Below are 22,879 nucleotides of genomic sequence, written 5' to 3'. Positions count from 1 at the left end.
TTTCACTTGTCTGACTCATGCAGTCCCTGAGAAACTCCTGCCCTAGCACCCCACTGTCCCTGCTATTTCCCCTGAGCTTTCCACGTGAGGAGGCTCACTGCCCTGCTGAGACACAGCCAGGTGCTGTCAGGGCTTGGGGCTTTCCTGTGTTGAGGGGGCTCCTGGTAGGGTAGAGAAGCTGCTGCTTTTCCTCCTGTGCTTGTACTCCCACCCTGCCCTCATCCTCAGCTCCCCTGCAGGCAGATCTGCTGTAACTTTTGAGCAGGAGAAAAGAAAAGATGCACACGAGTTCAGGGTCTGTTATTTATTTACATAAAAACACTGACTAGTGCCACAGTTCCACCCCTGAGCAAACAGCAGCTGCCTGTGCAGGCCAGGCTGTGTTTGCACGCCTGTGTACTGAGAGACCTCCCCCCACTTTGCTCTGGGAGCTGCAGGGGCAGGGCAGGGAGGAGCAGCCCCGAGAGGCTGAGCTTGGCTCCCAGGTCCTCTCGCCCCTGCTGGGGGAGTGCTGCTGGCAGCTCCTGTCGCTGCCTGCTTGCCCCTTCCTTCTGCCTCAGGTGAGTGAGCTAAAAACACCCCCTACACCACATGCAAGGAGACCCTACAGACCCTGCCGGGCCCGGGGCGGCTCTGGAGCTGCAGCCTGGTAACAAACTCCTCTACTCTACGTGCCGGGCAGCCGGGACATGCCGGGTGTGCTTTGGCTCTCAGGTTGCCGGGGGCCGGGGCTGCCTGGGGCTGTCCCTGCCCCCGGAGCCGGGCGGGGCTGGGAGGAGGCGCATGCAGCTGGAGTGGCCGCTGGGCAGGACGGAGGTGCTGGTAAGGGTGCAATGCTGCCGCCGGGCCCCCCTCTGTGCTTAGAGGCAGCTCTGCCTCCCCTCGGGAAGGGGCTTTGCCACCGGGCCGTGAACCACACGGAAACCTGGTGTGTGGCACTGCCCTGTCTCCTTGTCACTGAGCCCCTTCCTGAAAGCGCCACAAAGGCTGTGCTGCATCCCCTGAGGGCACCGTGGGCTGCTTGGGTCCGCTCCTGGGCTCCCATCCCAGCACATCCCTGCAGCCAGGCACCCTCTGCACTGTGGGACTGGGGTGGGCACCTCCAGCAGCTGCTGCTCTTGCCAGGGTTGCTCCACCTGGAGCCTAATGGGGTCAGAGCGATGCCCCCCATTCCTGTGCACTGCCCGGCAGCTCCCACACAGCGTCTGGGGCCCGGGCCCACCTCCCCTGTACCCCAGTGTCACCAATCCAACTATTCCCAGTGAGGAGCAGAGCTGGGGGCGGTGGTGGCAGCTCTGCGCGGGAGGGAGCCGGGGATAACACATACACACCACCGGCGGGAAGCGAGGGGAGGGGCGATGCACACGCGGAGACAGACGGACGGATGGACGGCAGCGGGGCGGGGCCGGCGGCGTTCCAGCGGCTCCCGGGTGCCGTTAGCACATGCGCTTGTACGTGTAGATGTAGGCCTTGCAGTTGGGACACGTGTGTGTCACGTCCTTGAAGTCATCGAACAGGCAGGGGATCAGGCAGCAGCAGAGATCACACCTGGAGCACAGGGAGAGGCAGAGATGCTGAGCTGGGGCAGCCCCTCGGCACGGGGCTCTCTCTGGGCCATGGGCAAGGTGTGAGGAATTGTAGGGGCTGTCACCCCAGGACCCCCTCTGCTGCTCCAGTGCCACCTCTGTGCCAAGGTCCCCACCATGCCCAGCAGCTCTGGGGCTACCCAGGAGCGGGCTGAGCACCCAACACGAGGCCACAGCTCTGCTTGCAGTACCTACCCCACGAAGCAGCAGAAGAAGCCCAGAAGGAAGCTCATGAGCCCAATCTCGTAGGAGATCTTGGTGGTGATGGCTTGCTGGCAGTGGGGACACACTGTCTGCACAGGGGCACCCTGGAAGATCTCTCCCTGCAGCACTGTGACTGTGGTGGCAGCTCCCGGTGGGACGAGCACTGTGGCTGTGTGGCCACCAGGAGAGGGGTAGGGGCCTGGGGCAGGGTAGTAGCCCATGGGGGGATGAGGGCCTGGGGGTGGGTAGTATCCTGCTGTGAATGAGAAACACAAACAAATGAGCACCTTTGTACATGGCAGGAGAGCCCAGATCCTTCTTGGGGAGGCCCCCACCCTGCTCCAACACCTCCCTTTGAGTAGAGCCTTGGGGCCAGCCCTGCCACAGGCTCTGTGCCCCCGCCCCATCCCAAGGAGCCTCGCTGCAAGCTCCAAATAGTGGCTCCACCCCCCTCTTGTGTCCCCCCCAGGGCACCAGGAAACACATGCTGCTGCTGCCAAACCCCACCCCCAAGCCCTTGCAGGACTCACCTGGTGGCACATAAGGCCCAGAGCCATCCGTGGGCATGTGGGGGGGTATGAACCCCGGCTGCGAGGGGGGCTCATATGGGGGGGGTCCGAACTCAGGAGGGGGGATAGGAACCCCCTGGGGCTGTCCCACCACTGGGGTGACACCCTCTGAAAGGAAACACAGTCAGCAGCCAAGGAGGCAGGGAAGGGAGAAAGGGAAGGGAAGCAAGAGGTGGGGGGCAACCCCATTAAGCCACATCTTCCTCTTGGCCACAAGAAACCCAAATTCACCCCACAGCAGGGAGCAGTGCCAGGCTTTGAGCTGGGAGTGCTCTTGCTCTTGTCATTGCCCCTAGGACCCCTCCTGCCTCCCCCAAGGGTGACATGGGGACAGAGGGAACCCACCCTCCTTGGGTCTGTGTACCTGGTGCAGAGGGGGGGCCGTGCTTCTCTTCTATCAGCGGTGCCGAGGGGCCCCCCGGGTAGGGGGGGGGGGGGTCACTGGACATTGCTCAGGCAGCCCTGCAGGGACAGAAACCTTCAGGTGACAGCAGCCCTTGGTGCCACAGGCACATGGAGCTGGCGTGGTGCTTGGGGATGCAGGTGACAGGTAACGGAGGAGGCCAGGGCTGGTGCCACCACTGCACCAGCCTCAGCTTCCCCCCAGGCAGACCCGGGGTATGGCCACAAAGCTGGACAGGCTCTGCCCAGGCAGCAACTCCAAGGTGTAAAATCTTTCTGCCAGCTTCCCTGTAAAGCCCACCTGGTGCACAGCAGCTCATCAGGACAGCTCTGGACTGTGTGGCCACACTGCAGGGCAGTGCTGGGCTGGAATGTGCTGTGCTGGGACTTGGCTCCATCACTTTTCCCCAAAGGTGGGGAAGAGCTGCCCACAGCCCCCCACCTCCACCCTCAGTGACACAATGCTGTGCCTTGAGGGATGGCAGGACCCCCACCCTGAGCCTGAAGCAAAAACTCCAGGACAGAGGATGCAAACCCACAGAGCATTTCTAAATAAATCTCTCAATAAACCCAGTGAGTTAAGGTAAGATCATATTTAACAGCTGGAGCTGTTACTTGACATGGGGTAGAATTTACCTGTCCTTTTCCCCACAGCAACAGCTCAGAGGCCTTGACAGCTGAGAGAAGCAGCTCCTCTGAGCAGTAGTTTGGAAGGTGACTTCTTCCACTGGGTCTGTGTCAAAGGAGACAGCACGTGAATTACAGAGATGGAGAGGAGGCACAGCTGCAGCATTGTCCTGGCTGCCACACCAAACCCCTTCTCTCCCCACGTGCCCCCTCAATAGCAGGCATGAGGCTCTGTGTCCCTGGCACCTGGCAAAGCCCCACTGACATGCTCTGAGATCCAAGGAAGTGCAACAACATCAAGAAACCTGACTGCCCCATTTCCAGTGGCTCAGTTATAGCTGTAGGATGTGACTAAATTGGGAAATACAAGTGAGAGGCTGCTCACTCAGTGCTTGGGACAGCTGCCATCAGGCATGGGACAGGGTGACATTGCTGTCAGAGCCCAGGGAGCAGTGCTGGGAGCTCCTTCCTTCACCCCAACGGGCCAGGAGCGAATGTGACTCTGCTTGTCCCGTGTGCTGGCACCAGAGCCACGTGCTGGGCAGCCAGCCCAGAGCATGCCAACCTCCCCAGCATGGCACAGCCTGCGCAGGCACCAGGCCAGGCAGCCAGTGCTGCCCCAGCCCTGCATTGCAGGTGTGCCCACAGAGGTGCCCGTGGGGCTCAGCCACCTCCACCTGCAGCTGCCAGGTCAAACAGAGCCAAAGACTTGGGCAAGCAAGGCAGGAAGACCCATCCCTCCCTCACCTGCATGGGTTTGCTTTATTCTACTCCTTTTTTTCCTAATTCATGCTCCCTGCCACACAGCAGCCTCCTGCAGGACATTTAATCAGTCCCTGGAGGAGCACCTGACCTGTTGCTTCTCCCAGAGGAGCACACTGATCCCCCCAGGAGCTGAGCAGATTCCTGACACAGGGTCTCCTCCAGGATGTCCAGATTTCCTGACTAGAATTTCTCCCCCAAAGTTGAAGCCAGGCATCTTCAAAGAGTAAAACCAGGGCAGCTGGGGGTCATCTTCTTCCTGCTTCTCACTCCAGTTTCTTCCTTAAGAGCCAGGCAAGCAGAGTTGCCATGGCAGAGAGCATTTCCAGGCACACTGCAGAGCCTGCCTTCTCCTTCAGTGACCTACAAAGCTCAAACTGGGCCGTGCTCCTTTTAGCTCAGTGGGGATGTGAAGAAAAGAAGGATTTATTCTTCTCAAAGTAGCCAACCCCGCACATCCAGGAGCCTCAGACCTTCCTGTTCCCATGCCTGCAAGGGTTCTGGATGAGCCCAGCCCAACCAGAGCATCCCAGAGTCCTTACCTGGGGACACCAGCCTGCCAGGGAGCTTTCCTTGCCCTCACAGACCAACTGTGCCCACAACAGATCTCCTCCCATTCCCACTCAAATGCTGCTTTCCCATAATCATCTTTCAACACTCCCCAGCCTCACTCCCCCCATCAAAGCAGCTGGCAAGAAAAGGCAGGAGAGGAGGAGTCCTCCACCAGCCACTCCATCAACACCCATCAGATGAAGCAACAGCCCCAGGGTGAGCCCTGAATGCTGCCACCCTGCCCAGGAGGGAGTGGCAGCCAGAGGGTGCCAGCCCTGGGTCCCAGAGCCACACGTGCCCTGGGATGAGGGAAGCTGTGGGATGCAGGGCCCTTCTGCCCGTACTTGGCAGCCTCAGTTGCTCCTAATGCAATATTCTGCTTATTAAGAGAGATCTGTAAAGAGCAAGATGTTGGCTGTGTGCCTTCCCAGGAGGAAAATAAAGCCTGTTGCTTTTAAGCCTCTTAGAAACTGTTTCTCTCCTGTGCTTTCATCTTAATGTGAGCAGAACAAAACTCAGCCCATTTCTGACAGAGAGCCCCGTGGGATATCAGGGGGCACTGGGCTTCCCCTTAGCACTGAGCATCCCTCATCACTGCCCCAGGGCATCCCTCACCACCCTGGCACTGACAGCCCTGCAGTATTCCAAAATTACCAGGTTTGAGTTCAAGATCTGATGGAATCACTAATGTCTTGTGCAGGTTCTTTGGAGCAAGGACACACTGCAAGACCTGAGACTCAAAAGGAGTTGGTTATCATAGCAGGATGGAGAGAGCAGATGCTATTTCCAGCTACAAATGCAGATTAGCTCTTCTCAACTGGAAGAACAGCTTTGACTGGTTTCCTCTGCAAACTACAGAGAATAAATCCACTATGGAACCAGAATCATCACAATCAGTTAAACACAGAAGAGAGGCAAAGAACCCCCATGACCCCCAGGGAATTTATATTTGCTAAAGAAAATGAAAAAGAAAAGATTCCCATTAACCTGCTAGGGCACAGCAAAGTGACAGACAGCCAGGACAGCACAGCTCCATCACAGCCTCCACACAGAAAGGGCTTGGCCCACCCTGGCTATGGCCTCAAGCCATGTGTCTTCCCCAGGCTTTGTGCTCCCTGACCTCATTCCAGGCAGCTTTTGGGTGAGAAGATGGAAACAGATTTCCAGGTCCCCTGCTCAGATCACAGGTGTAGCTCTCAGCCCCAAGAGGGCTGTCTGAGGTTTCTCACACAGCCAAAGCACCGTGGGGCAGCACCCAGCCCTGCCTGTGGGAGCACAGTGCTTTCTAATCCTTCCTGTGCTCAGCAGCCCCCAGCTCAGCTAATGAGGGATTGTAGAATCCCAGAATGGTTTGGTTTAAAAGGACCTTAAAGCCCATCTCATTACAACATCCTGCCATGGCAAGGACACCTGCCACTGTCCCAGGATGCTCCAAGCCCTGTCCAGCCTGGCCTTGGGCACTGCCAGGGATCCAGGGGCAGCCACAGCTGCTCTGGGCACCCTGTGCCAGGGCCTGCCCACCCTCACAGGGAAGAATTTCTTCCCAATTTCCAATCTAACCCTGCCCTCTGTCAGGGTGAAGCCATATCCCCTTGTCCTGTCATTCCAGCCCCTTGTCCAGAGGGCATGGATCAATACCCCAAGGCCCCTGGTTCCCATTACTGACATGTTCAAAACTGATACAAAGCAACTTCCAGCAGTGATGAGGAGCTGATGTGTCAGGGTCCAGCATCTCATGCTGGCTCTATTTCCCTCTGTTACATCACTGCAGAAACAGTTTGGGATTCAAACATGGCAAGAGGAAAGGTCTGCACATCCCACCTGCTTTCCAAACAGATAAGGTGGGCACCACTCATCAAAAACAACTGGTGTGCAGTGGGGCCAGGGAATATTGTGCCACTAGAACAGCTCCTAACACCATAAACCAGATAATGCCACGAAGAGAACAGACACAGATAATTCAGATTTGGTCTGCTCATGCCATTCTTCCCTAGCAGCAGCTGTTTGTGCTTCAAGCTGCCTCCTCACAGATGAAATCTCCACGGGTGAGACAAACCTGGCAAGGGCAGAGCAGATGCTGGCAGGTCCAGCTCACGTGTGAGCCCTGATGGTGCAGTGCTGGCCCCAGCAGCTCTGAGTCAGCCTCACAGCAGCACTGAGATCCATCCACAGCTGAAACAGCCTGTGCTGTCCTTGCTGCTGCTGCACTTGTGACTGAGATGCACTGCAATTCAGCTTTGCTTCCTCCATGGCAGCAGTGCCTCCAGCCCCTGAGACAGGAAGCAGCATTTGCTCATACTCAGCCACGTTCAGTGACGTTGACACTTCAAAAGCTGCTGCTGCACATTTTTGGAGCTCTTCCTCCATGAAAAAAAAAAATCTTCTGATATTTGAAAAAGGAAAAAACCACACTAAAATTCAATGAATAAATAAGAGAAAATTTACGAGCACTTTCAGCTTCACTGCACATCAAAAAGATGCAGATTGCAGCTTCCAGGCTTTTGGAAATACAGCTTTAAAAGCCCTCACTGAGCCCAGCATTTAGAAATGCTTTAGAAATAGGAACAGCATTGTGGCCAACACCATGCCAGTTTTCCTGGCCCCAAGAAAGACACCTGTGTGCCACAGGTTACATGCTCCAGAAACTGGGTAATAGTGAGACCAGGAAGGCACAAAAGGCCAGTCAGATGTTGGCAAAATGTCATTTGAGCCAAAGTCTGTTACTCTTCAAAAGGAGCTTTAGGGGCAGGAAGGAGGGAGAACCGAGCAGGGTGTGCTGAGGGGGACAGAGCCATACCCTGACTGTGGGTATCCCAAACCCAATCGCCCTCCTCCACAATGGCATTTCTGAACAGCACCTCCAAATCCAGCCTGGAGCTGCACGTTCCCTGTGTTACACGTGTGCCCAGAGCTTGCAGGGCTTTGCCCTCTCCATGCTGTGCCCAGAGCTCACAGGGATGTTGCCCCCTCTGTGCTGTGCCCAGAGCTCACAGGGATGTTGCCCTCTCCATGCTGTGCCCAGAGCTCACAGGGATGTTGCCCTCTCCATGCTGTGCCCAGAGCTCACAGGGATGTTGCCCTCTCCATGCTGTGCCCAGAGCTCACAGGGATGTTGCCCTCTCCATATGCTGTGCCCAGAACTCACAGGGATGTTGCCCTTTCTGTGCTGTGCCCAGAGCTCACAGGGATGTTGCCCTCTCCATATGCTGTGCCCAGAGCTCACAGGGATGTTGCCCTCTCTGTGCTGACCCCAGAGCTCACAGGGATGTTGCCCCCTGCCCATGCTGACCCCAGAGCTCATAAGGATGTTGCCCTCTCCATGCTCTGCCCAGAGCTCAGAGGGATGTTGCCCCCTCTGTGCTGTGCCCAGAGCTCACAGGGATGTTGCCCTCTGCCCGTGCTGTGCCCAGAGCTCACAGGGATGTTGCCCTCTCCATGCTGTGCCCAGAGCTCACAGGGATGTTGCCCTCTGCCCGTGCTGTGCCCAGAGCTCCCAGGCTTTGCCCTCTCTGTGCACATGCCCGCTGGCACAGGGTGCAGGGATGTGGCTCAGCTCCCACCACGCGCAATCCCACCGGACAGCTCTTACCTCCAAAGGAAAGCCAGCATAAATCTCTGCTGAACAAGCACTATCAGTGGTTATTTCTGCCTGGTTTTTATGCAGAACAACTAAAAGATGTTTTCCATGCAAACAAGCTGAAGCTCCCCCTCAGCTTTGCCTCTTCCCATGCACATTTGCTGCACACCACCTCCCCGGAACAAGGAGGGGAGGAATAAACAGCACAGAGTGCTCCAGCCTCCTTCAGAGAGAAGGATGTCCTGGCAATCCTTGACCATGTACCCACTCCTTTACCCGCTGTTAACCTTGGCAGCACCTCCTCAACTCCTCATCCTGGTCTCGGCCAAGGCAGCAAGAGGGCGCATGCCTGCAATGCTCCGCAAGGCGTCGATGGAAACAGAAACCCAAGTGAAGGATTGAAGGAAAGGTCTGTTCTTTTTCTGAGCAACTCAGCTGCGTTTTCCCAAGTCGAAATCACTGCCAGGGAGCACAAACCCACTGTTCAAGAACAGCCAGGCAGCTCCCAGAACAGCAGATTTCTTCCACACTTCTGCACTAAGATTTCAGCTGCAGAAAACTGCTTCTTGCGGGAGGGTCAGGCTGTTCCTTCAGTGCAGGCACAGAAAGCTCAGCTGGCAAGGCAGGCCAGCAGGTCTCCTTTAAAACAAAGGAATGCTGGAGAAGAAGGTTTTTCATCATTTGAACCAGGTATGTCAGACAGCCAAAGCTCCCTGCTCTGCTCTCCAGTGCACGAATCTCCGGAGGAGCTTCCCCATCACAGTAGTTTACCTGGGGACCTTGCACATATCGTTTGACCTTCTGTGTGCCACCATCACCCAGCAGACAAATCACCTCAGAGCAGGATCCTCGCTGGCAGCCAGGTGCTGTATCCAAAGCAAGATTTCTCAGGGTATTAAATCCAAAGCACAATCAGATAATCTCCACAGCGCAGCCCCGGCTCAGCTGTCCTTGGCCAGAGATTCAAATTACCACTTCCAGCAGCTCCTCCGCGTGGATATCAGAAAAACCAGACACAAAATCCTCCCTGCTAAAAACAAGGAGGCTTCATCTGCAACTCCCACAAAGGGTTAAGTGCGGGAGGAGCGCCTGCAGGACCTGCTGCCGCCTCTGGGATTCTCTCCAGTGCTGTTCCCCTCCGGATGGGCTGACTGAGCGCTCTTGGCTCTTCACACTGGGGCTGCAGAAACAGCCTTGCCAGGACCTGCTTAACCTGAATATTTAAAGAAAAACCAGCCAAAATGAAAAGAACAAACTGGGGTAGCTCGTTCTCTCTGCTGTTGGATGCCAAGATGTGGCACACGGCTCTGGGAAGCATCATGGGCTGGCCAGAGCTCACGGTGACATCCAGGAGCCAGGAGGGGCCGCAAGGGAGGAGGGGTCACAACCCCACACTTCAAAACTGGACCCCAGCTCTTCCACGTGTCAGGACAATGGGGAAAGTTGAGGTGCAGACAGAGCACTCAGCACCATCAGGGCAGCTCAATTTGGCCCCCAAAAGCCAGTTTTGTGAACATGGAGCACACTGCAGCTGGGCTGCCCCACAGGCTGCCACTGTCCCACTCAGGAGGTGCTCACTGTTCAGACCCTTCCAGCAGGTTCCTGGCTGCACTGGAGAAGACAGGCTGCAAAACACCAGGTGTGCTCATGGATGTGATTAAAGTAACATTAAAGATAAAACTGAGCTCCTCTGCATCCTACCAATGTGCTCCAGAGAGATGAGAAAAGGAGGGTGCTGCAAGCCAAATCCCTGGGGAAGCAGAGAGCTTTTCCATGAGACTTTCACTGCAGTTCACAAAGAATCCAAGCTAACACTTGATAACATCCATGGGAAAGCATCCAGTGATAGCAGCAGCTGTTGCCTCCAGTCCTCTGTATCTACTTAATTTCCCCCCGAGAGGATACATCCTGCATTACATCATCCCTTTGATATCTGTTAATAATGGTGATAACACAACCTGCCAGAATCTCAAGCAACTAAACCCAACATCTACTCCAACAGTGTGTTTTAATGTAGCATGAAACACAACTGTGCCACAAGAATAGCTGTTCATTTAAACAAGCAAACAAAAATACCCCAGCTCAAGAAGCTTAACAGCAAGCAGAAGCTTCAGGAGGTCGAGAGAAGATCCACAGCTCTTAAGCACTGTCACAGATCCGAGCTCACCTCTGAGGGCAGCCCAGAACAGAGGCTTAAAGATGAGTTAGGAAGGGATCAAAGGCAGAACTGTCAGTCCCTCCCACTCTCAGCACTCATGGTTTGGAGACGGGGCAGCCTGGAGGTTCTCCATGGAGCACCCCAGGTCGTTCCCAGGCACCAAGTACTGCTCTTCAGTTACCTACACAAAAAAGCATCTCCTGCTGTCAATTTGCCTTTCATTTGGGGGACAGCAGCACAGGCAGGTGAATATACAATGAGTACCCACTATGTCTCACAGCAAACCCCAGGGTCTTATAGATTCCCTTTCCAACATCAAATTAAAAATATTTTATTTCATTAAGCACTCACTTTTTAATTTCTCCCTCCTTCTACAGAATTTTTTGAGAGAAAGTCAAATAGCACAGCTACATCATTGCTGAATCAAACTGAGTACATGTGTGACGTCCATTAAATGACACAGAGAGCTCCAAGGGAGGAGGAAATTAGAATCAGAGCTGATCAGCAGTTTTGCATTTCAGTTTCAGAATTAATCAGAGCCCAAGAGCGTATTCAGAATTCCCTTGCAGATTTTGCAACACAATGAAATAATTTTGAATACATTGGTGGTGATTCCAGATCCATTTTCGAGTGCTGTACAAAACATATGCCAGGCACTGATGTTTCCTCACCCGAGGAGAACAGCAGCTCGCGGTAGCACTGCTCCAGTCTCCAGCATGAGCATTTCCCACGCTCACAGATCGCCCTGCCTCGGCGCCAGAGAAGCTGCTGACACTCAGATTTAACTGGTACAATGTCACCTTGCACTTTTTCTGAGGACTAGTGAGAAGTGCTCTGTGTCACTCGGTTTTCTGTAAGGCCAAGGCTCACTCTTTGCAAAGGGGTCTGGTTTGGGGTTCAGCAGGATCGTGTGTGTAAGGTCTGAGATCCCTCCCGAGTCCCACTGCCAGCAAGAAGCACCCACACACATCCCAAGATGTGCACTGGAGGAACTCTTCCATGCTGAGGCCGTTCCTGTTACCACACTCACTTCCTTGCTCCCACAGAACTTTCCAGTTCCAGACCGGGACCTCTCGTGGAGTTGCCCAGGGCAACCAGCATGAGGCTGGATTGTCTCATGGCATTTGGACAGAAGGAGGGCACCTGGCACTGCCCTGCTCCCAAGCCCAACTCATTTGAGCTGTTCAAAGATGGATGACAATGTCCCAGAGGGGAAAACCCTTGGATTAATCAACAGCCACTGACTGTGCCCAGTGCTGGGCACCCCCACGTTACACAGAGCTCCTGCCATCCCCAATTCTTCCTCCAGCTCCCACCAGACTTGGCTAGTCCACATTGACTTCCAGGTCCAGTAAAGTAATTTTCACTCCTCCGTGACTGTGTTTTCAATTTGCAGCACCAGCTCCTGCCAGCTCCTTCATAACTCCTTCCCCAAAGCTCCTACTGAAAATCTGGGACAGAGCTGGACTCCAAGCAGCCCTAACCCACAGAACACCCCTGGCCAGGTCCCTGCTCTGGGCTCTTCCCAACCCTTTCTCTGTCACAGCAACGCCTCACTGCCTTGCTGCTCTAGGAAAAGCATTGCTGGCCTGGGGTTTGGAGCAGTCCTGAGGCAGGGTCACTGCTCCCCCAGCAGAGGATGGGACAGGGGAGATTCAAGCCCATAATAGCAGGATGCCCTCAGGGCAGGTAAACAGCTCAGCTGCTCAAATCCTCTCCTGAGCCTGAGGAAGACAGAGCAGCTGCCACAGTTACAACACGAAACTGGCTGAGAACTGTTTTCTCTCACATCAGAGCAGCTCAGCAGGCAGCTCCAAACTGAGCTCCCACCACGCTAAACCTTCCTGAATCATGGCAAGGAGAGTCTGAAAGGCTAAATTAACACCCCCTGTGGCAGCCACGAACTCTGGGGGAAACCTCTGCTCCCAAAACACAAATATGCTCCAGATGTCACCTTGTGGAAGACCTGCAACAAGCCCAGGGAAAGAGCTGATATTTAACACCAGGAAAGGGTCTCTAGTCCCTGCTTGCTCAAAGCCTACGTGAAGGTTTTGGAGGAGCTGAGTGGTCCCAGCAGTGCAGCTGGGAAGGACGAGCTGAGGCTCCAGCACAGGCCCAGCCTCCTGCGAGCACCTCCTGATACAGCACAAAGCAGAATAAAGGCATTTAGTTAATCAGGAGACAAACCAAAGATGCATCTTAGAAAAGTACAGTATGCACATACCAGCAGCAGCTTTTTATCCAGAGCTCAGCTAAAAACACAAGCCCAGAAGAGTGGGCAGCAGCCAAAATCCCATCCCCACTGCACTCCTCTACTCCATATTCCAGGCTTTATCCTACCCTCCTGCCACGAGCTGGGTGACTGGCACCCCTGAGGACCTCAAAAGCATCCCAGGTTGGAGTCACTGCAGCAGGGGTACAGCTTTGGCTCTAGTCCATGATTTCCTCCCAAGATGGAGCTGCACTGAATCCCATGGGTTCCCTTCCCTCCTTTTAAAAGGAAATGCTTTAAAATTAAATGCTTTAAAAGGAAATGCTTCTCATTTGGAGAAATAATCAATAAATTCTAACAGGCTGCTTTTCATTCATCCCCAGCCAGAAATCTAATCTCCTGTTAACAGCACAGCCCTGAACACATCATTTATCTGCTGCGGGTACCAGCACGCACGGATTTTACAGCTGGAGAGAGCGGGGCTGCCTGCATCACAACCACTAATTTATTCTCAGAAAGGCTAATTTAATCTGGCAGTGAATGTTCTCAAAGCCTCCTCACACAGAGCAGCTTTTCTCTTGGTTGGCTTAACAACAATACAGCATATCCAAAAACGTGGAGGGATGCTAAGGAAGAACACTGCCCCTGTGTTTTGAGCCCTCTAGTCTGAGAAATTTCTCTTGGTAACTACAGGCTTTGAGAAAACATAGAGTCCCTCTGGTTTTTCAAGAAGCCAACTGTATTTTCAAGGCAAATATACAACAGTTTAGGCTATTTCCCCCTCACATACAACTGTGGCTTGACAGAAAGAGTTGGGCTCTTAATAAAACTAAACCCCAGCAAAGGTTGTTCGGTATTAGACGACTCATTCACTTCCAAGTGCACATCAAGAGCAGCAGCCAGCACACCTAACCTGGGGGTGCCCCCTGCCACAGCAGGTGACTTTCCCCAGCCCACACTACAGAGAAATGAACTTCAGAACAAACGCAAAAGCTTTTTGTTTAAAAAGGCTAGGTAACTGCACCATGAAGTATTTCAGAAAGAGCATCCTTCACCTTCCTAGCCTCTGCCATCTGCAGGGGGGCAATAAATAAGCCATCAGAAAGGGTTTTTTTCATTGTTTTTAAATTCTAGGTGGTATTTTCCCTTTACTTGTCACAGTACACACAAAGGCAGAATGTACCCACAGGCAAGCTGAGCCACCTGACCCTCCATGGATGTGGCACCATGTGCTGGTGCTCACCTGGATCTACCCCTTGCCCAGGAGACCACTGGAGAGCCAAGCACAGCCCCTTGGAGTCAGAGGGGCTACACCAAGGCAGATTGAAGCTTCAGAATAGACAGAGCCATAGCAGTCTAACCCTCCATGCTCAGGACTGTCCCCGCCATCCTGCTGGGAAAGAAAAGCTGCTGCTGTGCAAGCCTGGATCACATCTGAGAAGGCTCCTTTGCTGCAAGGGCAAAAACATCCCCCAGATGACATCCAACAATTTAGAAGGATTCAGTAATGTGGGAAAAAGGCAAAAATCAGAGGGAAGCGGAGCGTTTACGCAGGCCACAGAAGCAATAGAGAAGAAAACAACACAACACTCCCCTTGTTCCTATCTGCCAGGAATTGCTGTCCCAGGAATAGCCTATTCAGAAACCAGGAAACTCAGAAAGCAGCAGGGAAGGGCTGAGTCATGGCCATTTGGAAAAAAAAAGAAACAACCCACAACAAACCAACCCAAAAGGGAAGGAGAAAAACCATGGGACAGCAGCTGTTCCGGGTCTTGGAGACATGAACAAGTCAATCCAGAATATATTAGTCAATCTGTATTTTCAAAAGCTCTGCAAACAAATGGCACTGCCATTAAATTCATCTGACCCTCCCTCTGCTTGTGGGAAGTAAATTGTTGTACCAGGAAAAGCTGCTGGTGCTTCCCAGCACCAGCCCCTGGCTGCCAGGACACAAATTGCTCCCAGTTTGTGCCCTGGTTTTTGTTCCTCTGCAGCATTAGCATCCAAAAGATTTACAGGCTGGGTAAGTGCCTTCCCTTTGGAAAAGCACATCCCATTTCAGGGATGCCATTAGCAGAGGGTGAGGAGCCATTTCCCTTCCCCACAGTGGAAGGAAAGGTAAAACACACTCGGATGGGCTTCCCACAACTCTGTGAACAGATGAGCCAAAGCCAAGTGCTCCCATCTCACATCCAGCCTCAGCACAGCCTGTCTGGCCCCCAGCAAAACTCTTCCCACATGACAATCTTTGTTCTGTGACCTAAATCAAATCAATTGTACAATAATTCTCCCCAGGACAGTAATCTCGTTCACTCACCCATCATCTGAGAGATTACACCTGCTCTCCAGCTGTGGGGCTCTGGGAGGAAGAGATTTCTGAGCAAAGAGGGGCTTATTTTTCATACAATTCCTTAATGATCCCTCACAAATCAGGGAAGAGGGGTGTCTATCTGTTGTAACATGGCATCCCCAAAGGTAATAATTAGCATTGACTCCATGCTTCTCAGAAGGCTGATCAATCACTTTATTTGACTATACTCATTAAGAAACCCATCACCCTCACAGACAGTCACAACACAGGTGGACCCCACTGGTCCTTGAATCCAAACACCATCACCACCGGCCAATTAAGAAATCACCCTTTGGTAAACAAATCTCCATCACACATTCCACATGTTCACAACAACAGGTGCAGCAAGTGAAGATAAGAATTGTTTATCATTCTTTTCTCTGACCTTCTCACAGCCTTTCCCAGGACAATGCCTGGGGAAGTTGTGCCTTGCTCTCTGCAGTCAGAAAGCTGCTGCCACATCTACCTTTTTGATCATCAGCTATGCTTGAAAATATATCTGGAAAACACCTTTTAATTCATTTTCTCTTGCCCTGTGGGGTACTGCCAGATTGAAGTTGCAAAGGTAGAAAGTGGGAAGCCCCTCAGAGCTGCTGCCTGTGGGGAATGGATCCCCAGCCTGTGCTCAGGTGTGATCATCTGTGCTCAGGTGTAACTGCTCACCTCTTTCCAGCTCTGGGAATGGCTGGGAAAACCACAAGCCCTTCACATGGAAGCCCAACCTTGACACAAACTCCAGAATGACAGCTCAAGGAAACTGTCCCAAAGCAAACAGGCTCTCATGGTTCAAACTGTGAGCGAAATTCATTTCTCTGCAAAATGCAAGGAGCAAAAAAAGATGAAACACAGCTACAGCATGGGCTGATGTGCATGAATCACAGTAAGGTGTGATGGAATTTAGGATTTTAAGACAGAATGCAGGATGCAACAGTAAATGTGTAAGCTTAAAGCAGAATACTTCTTCCAAAACATTTTCCAAAACTGTTAATAGGGAGCCAGGCTGTTAGTGCAAGGTAGGGAAGATTTTCCTTTAAATGCAGAGACTGGGTATCAAAGAAGGTTCAGGAACATATACAGGAGAGACAGTTCAGGGCACTGGGACCCCCATCTCAGCACAAATGCTTTATCCTAATGATGTCTCAGCTTTTAGCTTTTACATTTTTCAGATTCTGTACTGCTTTAGTGTGTACTTCTGACCTGCATATCAGGGGATAGTAAGCTCTCTTTGCAGAGTAGGGAGACAAAACAATTCCTTCTCTAGCTGGGAACCCAAGGACAAATGATCCAAATCTCAGGCCCAAGAGCATAAACAGCGTGGACTGAAGAGAGAAAAACAAGCAGGGTGGGACTGCAGGGGCTAAAGCTGGGATGGGACAATGAACTGCAAGGTGCAAATGGAGCAGAACTGATCCCAGGGAGAGACCCCATGCCCGGCCGGGCATTTTGGGGCCATTTTGGTTCATCCTGGGTGCAGCCCTGGCTGGGCTCCTGTGCTGTCCAAGGTGGATCCATTGAGGACTCCTAATAAATCCCTGCTTTATTCTATAACTCTGTCCAGCTTCTGTTCTAGGTCAGGCTTCACAAGACATCACTAAAATCTATAGGACAACTAGGTAATATTCAATTTTCTTATGTATAAAGGAGGCAAAGAATAGCACTATTACTAATGCATAGTAATCACAGTAAAAATGAAATATATTACTTAATTTGCACAGAAAGCCCCAGGTGAGCTCTTCATTCTCTGATGATCTCAGGTTCCATCATGCCAAGTGGTACAAAGTCAAACATGCACTGCCAGCACCTGCTCTGCATAGTTCCTAAGATCTTAATCACATTGCCACCTTTTGGGGCAATTTCTTTTATTTTCTTATCCTCAATGCAGGCCTGCTAGGAGAGCCCAGATTAAAGACAGCTGCACTGAAGTGCCTCACGTGGAGATGTGCAGCATGCAGCACTTTGCTCCTGCCTCCATCCTCCACCCAGACCATGACCAGAACAGGGCTCCTCTCAAACAGCTGTTTCTCACCACCACAAACACACAAATTTAAGACTGAAGCCACAAGGCAGCTCAGAACTAAGGGGCCTAAAGCAAAACTGTAACAGCAGCCAAGAATCTCCCTGAGATTTCCACACCAGAAATAAAATCTGAGCTCCCCTTGCCTCAGAGACTTTATTCTGGTGAGAAAACTGATTGTGGTTTCCTATGGCAGCTGCTCCAATTGCATTCCCTTTGATCAGAGGAGGAGACAGGTCCTATGGAGAGCATGTGAAGATCTGACACTGCTCATGAAAGTGGCATTGCTTCTCTCCAGCTGTGAGATGGAAACCCAGTGCTGTTTGGGAACAGCAGGAAAACAGCAAGTGAACATCACATCCCAAGGTAGAAGTTGCTCATTGTGTGTTTTTTGAAGGAAAAAGGTGTACACAGACCTCTGTGTTTGCACACTTGTGTGCTCAGGTGCCTTGCTCTGAAACCTTCAGGAGAGTTGACTGGCTCCAAGCTGGAGTCTTTTGCCTGCATAAGAGCTGCAAAATCAGGTCCTGGAAACAAAACCAACCAAAAACCTCCAGCACCTTGCAGAACTACTGAAGTTCCCACGACAAACCATTACTGTTCATGTATCAGGGAAAAGGGAAGAGCAGTGCACAATTCAAATCCTTTTGGGACATCACTGACTGCTGCTAAGAGCCACCAGGCATATCAGCATCGATTTGCTGTTTCCTGACTCTCCTGCCCACCCTGTGCTCAGCACCTTTGCACAGCCCACTCTGGGAGAACACCTTCTGAGAAGCTGGCACACCTGTCTAGAAGCTCAAATATATTCAGTCCTGCTGGCTTTGTAATTATTTTAATCTCCATAATATCCAAATGCTATTTATTGCCTCTCTGGCTCACCTGGCAGCCACCAGCCTTTCCTGGAAAGGTACAGGAAAACTGTCACATGGTACAGAGCCCTGCTAATAGTGGCAGGAGTGAAGCACCAGCCCCACTGCAAACCCCACTATTTAAAAAAAATTAGGTTCTTTCAATCCAGGATAGTCTCTCCTGATTAAAGCAATCATAAGAAATCACATATAGGGCTGTACAATGTAGCACAAACAGACACAGAACTTTGAATTTCATACTTCTCTTTACCCACAAGCAGAAAACAAGTCTCGGATCAGAGCAGATACTAACAAGTCTGGGTATTTCCTTCCAAAACCACTCATCCTCATCCTTTAAACACATGTATTTATCTGCTAAATTCACATCTGAAAGGGAAAAGCCATATTCTTTTACATAATAAAATTACTTTCATCCCTTCTTTGGCTGTGGTAGTAAGACTGGCAGTGGCAACAGTTCTGCAGGTGCCAACACCGTGACAAGGACCCAAACTCCCCCCAAAACATACAGATGTTGTGGACAGGCTTTAGTCTGGGCCCTGCCTGAACATCCCTCAGCTACAGGAGCACCTTAGCTGTGCTCCCAGGATGTGCTTGCCCTCTGTGCTCCATCCAGAAGCAAAGCAGTGCCCGTTGTGGCTTCCCAGGCACAGAAAGAGCTGATTTGGAAGCAACCTTCACAAACATGCTCATAAACCAACACCAGGTGCTGAGGGAGACGAGGGAGACATTCTCCCTCCCTTGGTAACTGCAGCTGAGAGAGAGCAGAGCAGGAACACAAGGAAGTGAGTTTCAGAACTGAATTTGAGGTGCAAGACCTCTTGAGAGAACACAAGAAGCTCAGCACGGTCTTCCATCTTATTAGGAAGGGTTCTGAAATCAGAGCAGCTCCCTCAGTGTGTCCTGTCCCTGTCACACCTGTGGCAGGGTGTTTTGGTACTCAGTAGGAACACACACATCGCATTCCCAGCACCACCCTGAGCACACACAGCCACCGCAGCTCCACCACCCCTGTAAGGGCAGCCGGGCGGGACTGACCACGTTTGCTCCACTTGGCATTGCTCAGGGACATCTGGGACACTGCTCCATCCCCCTGCCCTTGTCACAGCCATGAAGTCACCACCTGCCTGCCTCCAAGCAGGAATTAGCTCCTCACGTAACACCCGAGGAGAACAGAGCAGGTACATGGCTAAACACCTCCAGGGATTTCCTGGGGCACATCATCTCACCACAACATTGGCACAGAGAAGCCTTTGGGAGAGGGAAGTTTGCAGCCTGTGCTTCCACACGAGTTTGTGTAGCTCCTGAACATGACTGGATGACAGGCTGTGGTTAAATACCACTCTGTCTGTGTAATACTCACTGTAGTTTTCCCTGCTGCCTACTCCGGTGACACTCTGAAATCAGCAGGGGCCCTGCTGAAATTAAAGCCCCCTTTTAAGTACTTTGAGTGAAGAGACCAAACAGGAGGCTCTTGTGCATATTCCCAAAGAGTTTCTCAGAGAGAAACTCAGCCCAAACCCACTAGAAATATAATTTAAAATATTGCTACTTCAAATCATTGCACCTGACCTCATCTCTACCACCTGATATTTTAGGCTCAGCCTAGAACTGACAACTGCCAGTCCCCTCCCCAGTTCTCACTGGTACAAGGACACCACCTCAGAGGAGCTTTTCCTCTGGCTAAGGGGCACAAACCTACATTTGCAGGGACCTAGAGAAGTTTAACCTTGAGCACGGCTCATGCGGAGGATCCAGAGGACACTGGCATGGCAGTGTCCATCCCAGCCTGCATGTTCCCACTCCTCTACACAGCCCTGGAGCTCTCCCCAGGATCCCAACCTCATTCCTCTGTTTAGCAGCAACCACCACTCCCTGTGCTTTTCCTAAAGCAACCAAACACTGCCTTACAGCTGCTACCCTCTGCCTTTCCAGTCCCCTAGGGAGGGATAACCCAGATCTCACCGTTTTAATGGTTAAAAACCCCACAACTTCCCACTAATGTTTGTTGCTGTGCCACACTATGCCTTAACTGAAGGAGCTCTCTTCATTTCACACTGCCAATATCATCCTCACCATCATCATTTCTCTTCCTGCTCATCAAGACACCGCAGCTTCTTTCTGCTCCTCTAAAACGGGCTCATCATCCTCTGACCACTGGGCGAACTAGTCTCTCCCGAGCAGGGCTAACTGGAAACTGCACACACTCGTTCCTAGGCCTGCTTCCCCGCTCTCCCGGGATCTGTCTGGATCACATTTGCTCCTCTCTCAGCGGGATCTGTCTGGATCACATTTGCTCCTCTCTCAGCTGTGCCCTCCCTGCAGCCCCCGCCGTCCTCCCCGCCAGCTCATGACCTCGGCCGGGCAGCAGCGCTCGCCTTACACCGGGAAGTCTTTCCCCAAGTACACGACCTCGCTTTCCACCCGATTAAATTTCATCCCAGCCCTCTCGTCCCAACCCTTCCCGGCAGTGCTGAGGGCACAGAGCTGGAGCTCTGTAAGATTTCAGCAGTACCCTGCGACACTTGGTCAGCGATAAAGGCCCGGCCGAGGCCAGGGCTGCCTCCCGCTGCTCTCCGGGCCCATGTCCCCATCCAGACGGACCTCCGCGGCCCCGCAGCGAACGCTGCAGCCACGGCCGAGCACCGAGCCCTTCCCTCGGCCTGTTCCTCCTCACAGAGTTAACCAGGGCTTGATTTCCATCCCTTTTCTTCCTAAGAGCGTAGCGCTGATCTTCTCCTGCCTGCGTCCCCGCCTGCGCTCAGTGTCCCCCCAGTGCCGAGTGTCCCCCCAGTGCCGAGTGTCCCCCCGTGCTCGGTATCCGCCCTCCGGTTCTCGGTGTCCCGCCATGCTTGGTGTCACCCCCGGTGCTCGGCGTCACCCCCGGTTCTCAGTGTCTCCCTCCGGTGTGTCCAGCCGCCCCCGCGGCAGGCGGCCGCCGCGGCCTGTCCGGGGCTGAGGGGGCCCGGGCCGCCTTCCCGCCGCAGCCCCCCGGGTCCCGCCGATCCCGCACCGATCCCCACCGCCCACAGGCACCTACCGGCTCCCGGCGGCGGCTCCGGCACCTGGCGGCGGCGGGCGGGGCGGGCCGGACTGGGCGGGCGGTGCCGCGGCGGGGCGGGCCTGGGCCGCGCTGGGCCAGCCGGGGGCCGGGCCGGGCCTGCTGCCGCTGCGCTGGGCAGCTCCGGGGAGCCACGGACCCGGGAGTCACAGCTCGGTTTGTGCCGGAAGGGATTGTAAAAATCATCCCGTTCCGTCCCCTGCCATGGGCAGGGATACTTGCCACCAGACCAGGCTGCTCCAAGCCCTGTCCAGCCTGGCCTTGGGCACTGCCAGGGATCCAGGGGCAGCCACAGCTGCTCTGGGCACCCTGTGCCGGACCCTCCCCAACCTCACAGGGAAGAGTTTCTTCTATATATCTAACCTTAATTTCCCCTCTTGCAGTTCGAAGCCATTCCCCCTTGTTCTGTCACTCCATGCCCTTGTCCCCAGTCTCTCTCCAGCTCTTTTGGAGCCCCTTTAGGTCCTGGAAGGGGCTCTCAGGTCTCCCTGGAGCTGTCTGTTCCCTATCCTGCACATGGTGCCTTCCCTACCAGGTGTCCCAGATGATGCCCGGCTCTGGCCCATGTCCTGCCCCACACAGTGACATGCCCATGCCATGGATTCTGGCTGCCCCAGGACCAGGAAGCCTGTAGAACCACAAAGGCACCTTTCTGGCTCCAGTGGTCTTAGCTGCACTGCAGGGACTATTTAAAAGAGCAGCATTCTAACACGGCCACAGGTGTTTTCAGTCACTTCTCACCTGCCCCTAGGGCTCCAGAGATACTTGCTCTGAGATTTAGGTGTGCTGAGTCCCATCCTGCCCTGGCAGCTCTGCCTGGGGTCACTCTGGGCTGGAGCACACAGCTCCCACTCCCCAGGCAGGAGCAGCTGTATGCCTTGCAGGCTCCTCTTCTCTCCTGCCTGTGTCACAGTGAGTGGCCAAGCTGCAGGTGACAGAAGGACAGATAGGCTGTCCCATCAAGGCACAGTCTAGTGGGAGACATTGCCACAACACCAAATTAAAGTTTAAACTCTGAGTGGGAGATGCTGTATGCTAAGATCAGAAATATCTGCCTTGCTCACACCTTGCAGCACACGAATCTGTTGTGGTGGCTTTGTGCCCTCCTGTCTTCTCCACAGGCAGCATGGGGCTGGCCCACAGCAATTTTGGCATTTCATCCCTTGTGAGACCTGGCAGCCCCACCTCTCATGTCATCTTGACTTTGAGCACAACCACAGAGCAAAAGCAAGAGCATTTTGCCAGCATGATGAAGCTAAAGCTGGGACATTTCTCCCCTTTGGACAACTTTCACTTCAGTTTGGGGGAACTCCATAGGCACCACAATGGGCTGGCTGGGTGTGGCTGGTGCTGTGGGTCCCAGAGAAACATCCCCAAGCCCTGGTCTTCTCCACACACTTCTTAGCTTCCCTTCTTTCCATGTCCCCATGCCTGTGGGGACCCAGTACCAGCAGTCAAACCCATGTTCCTCAGGTCACAGACATGCTGCAGGATGATCACTACCCTCTGCTCCCCGAAAACCACTGCTGATGGCTCCCAGCTGCAAAAAATTTCCAGGAGGTGCATGCAGCAGAACTGGGCCAGTTACTGGAGAGCTCTTTGCAGAGAGGTTGGGCTCCTCAGAGACCTGCATGGATGGCATAGGTGTATGGGGTGACTGGGATGGCAATCTTACACAAATCCTTATGGAAAATGCACTGAAGCCTCCTAAAAGGCTGTTCTGGCTGCAGTGACCTGCCTGGGTCCATGTCACCCTCACAGCCACTAGAGCACCCCTGGTATCCCAATGTCCTGGCCACCGCCACTGCTCTTGTCCCTTCTGCAGTGCTGGATTTTACCCTCTAAAATTTTGATATCCTGGGAGATCCACAGGGCTTGGGATGGGATAACACTGGGGGTGGTGTCAAGGTTTGGATTCTCCTGCCCCATCCCAGGG

General features: G+C 53.2%; 1 protein-coding gene across 2 annotated transcripts; it reads right to left on the bottom strand.

Annotated features, from left to right (window-relative positions):
• Window positions 1-299: 299 nt before the first annotated feature.
• On the bottom strand, window positions 300-20,985 carry CDIP1 (cell death inducing p53 target 1). 2 transcript variants are annotated; one of them, XM_084216451.1, is made up of 6 exons: window positions 20,923-20,985; window positions 3,398-3,494; window positions 2,724-2,821; window positions 2,321-2,467; window positions 1,782-2,046; window positions 300-1,548 (listed from the first exon to the last, which is right to left on the bottom strand). In XM_084216451.1, the coding sequence occupies exons 3-6, from the start codon at window positions 2,806-2,808 to the stop codon at window positions 1,437-1,439; spliced, it is 609 nt and encodes a 202-aa protein (XP_084072577.1). In that variant the 5' UTR covers window positions 2,809-2,821; window positions 3,398-3,494; window positions 20,923-20,985; the 3' UTR covers window positions 300-1,436. The 2 variants fall into 2 exon arrangements, with proteins under 2 accessions (XP_084072577.1, XP_084072578.1); XM_084216452.1 differs by having other exon boundaries at window positions 1,782-2,043.
• Between the last annotated feature and the right edge of the window lie 1,894 nt (window positions 20,986-22,879).

Source organism: Fringilla coelebs (genome assembly GCF_963513975.1).
Source record: "Fringilla coelebs genome assembly, chromosome: 16".
Lineage (NCBI taxonomy): Eukaryota > Metazoa > Chordata > Aves > Passeriformes > Fringillidae > Fringilla > Fringilla coelebs.
Note: the sequence above shows the minus strand (reverse complement) of the source record. Positions and strands in the feature narration are given on the sequence as shown.

What these genes read in the sequence shown, in the direction of transcription:
- CDIP1 (XM_084216451.1), bottom strand. Translation starts at nt 2,808, where the DNA reads ATGTCCAGTGACCCCCCCCCCCCCTACCCGGGGGGCCCCTCGGCACCG. An exon ending in CGGCCCCCCCTCTGCACCAG is followed by an intron (nt 2,468 to 2,723) that starts GTACACAGACCC and finishes GTTTCCTTTCAG; the next exon opens with AGGGTGTCACCCCAGTGGTG. An exon ending in TGGGCCTTATGTGCCACCAG is followed by an intron (nt 2,047 to 2,320) that starts GTGAGTCCTGCA and finishes TCTCATTCACAG; the next exon opens with CAGGATACTACCCACCCCCA.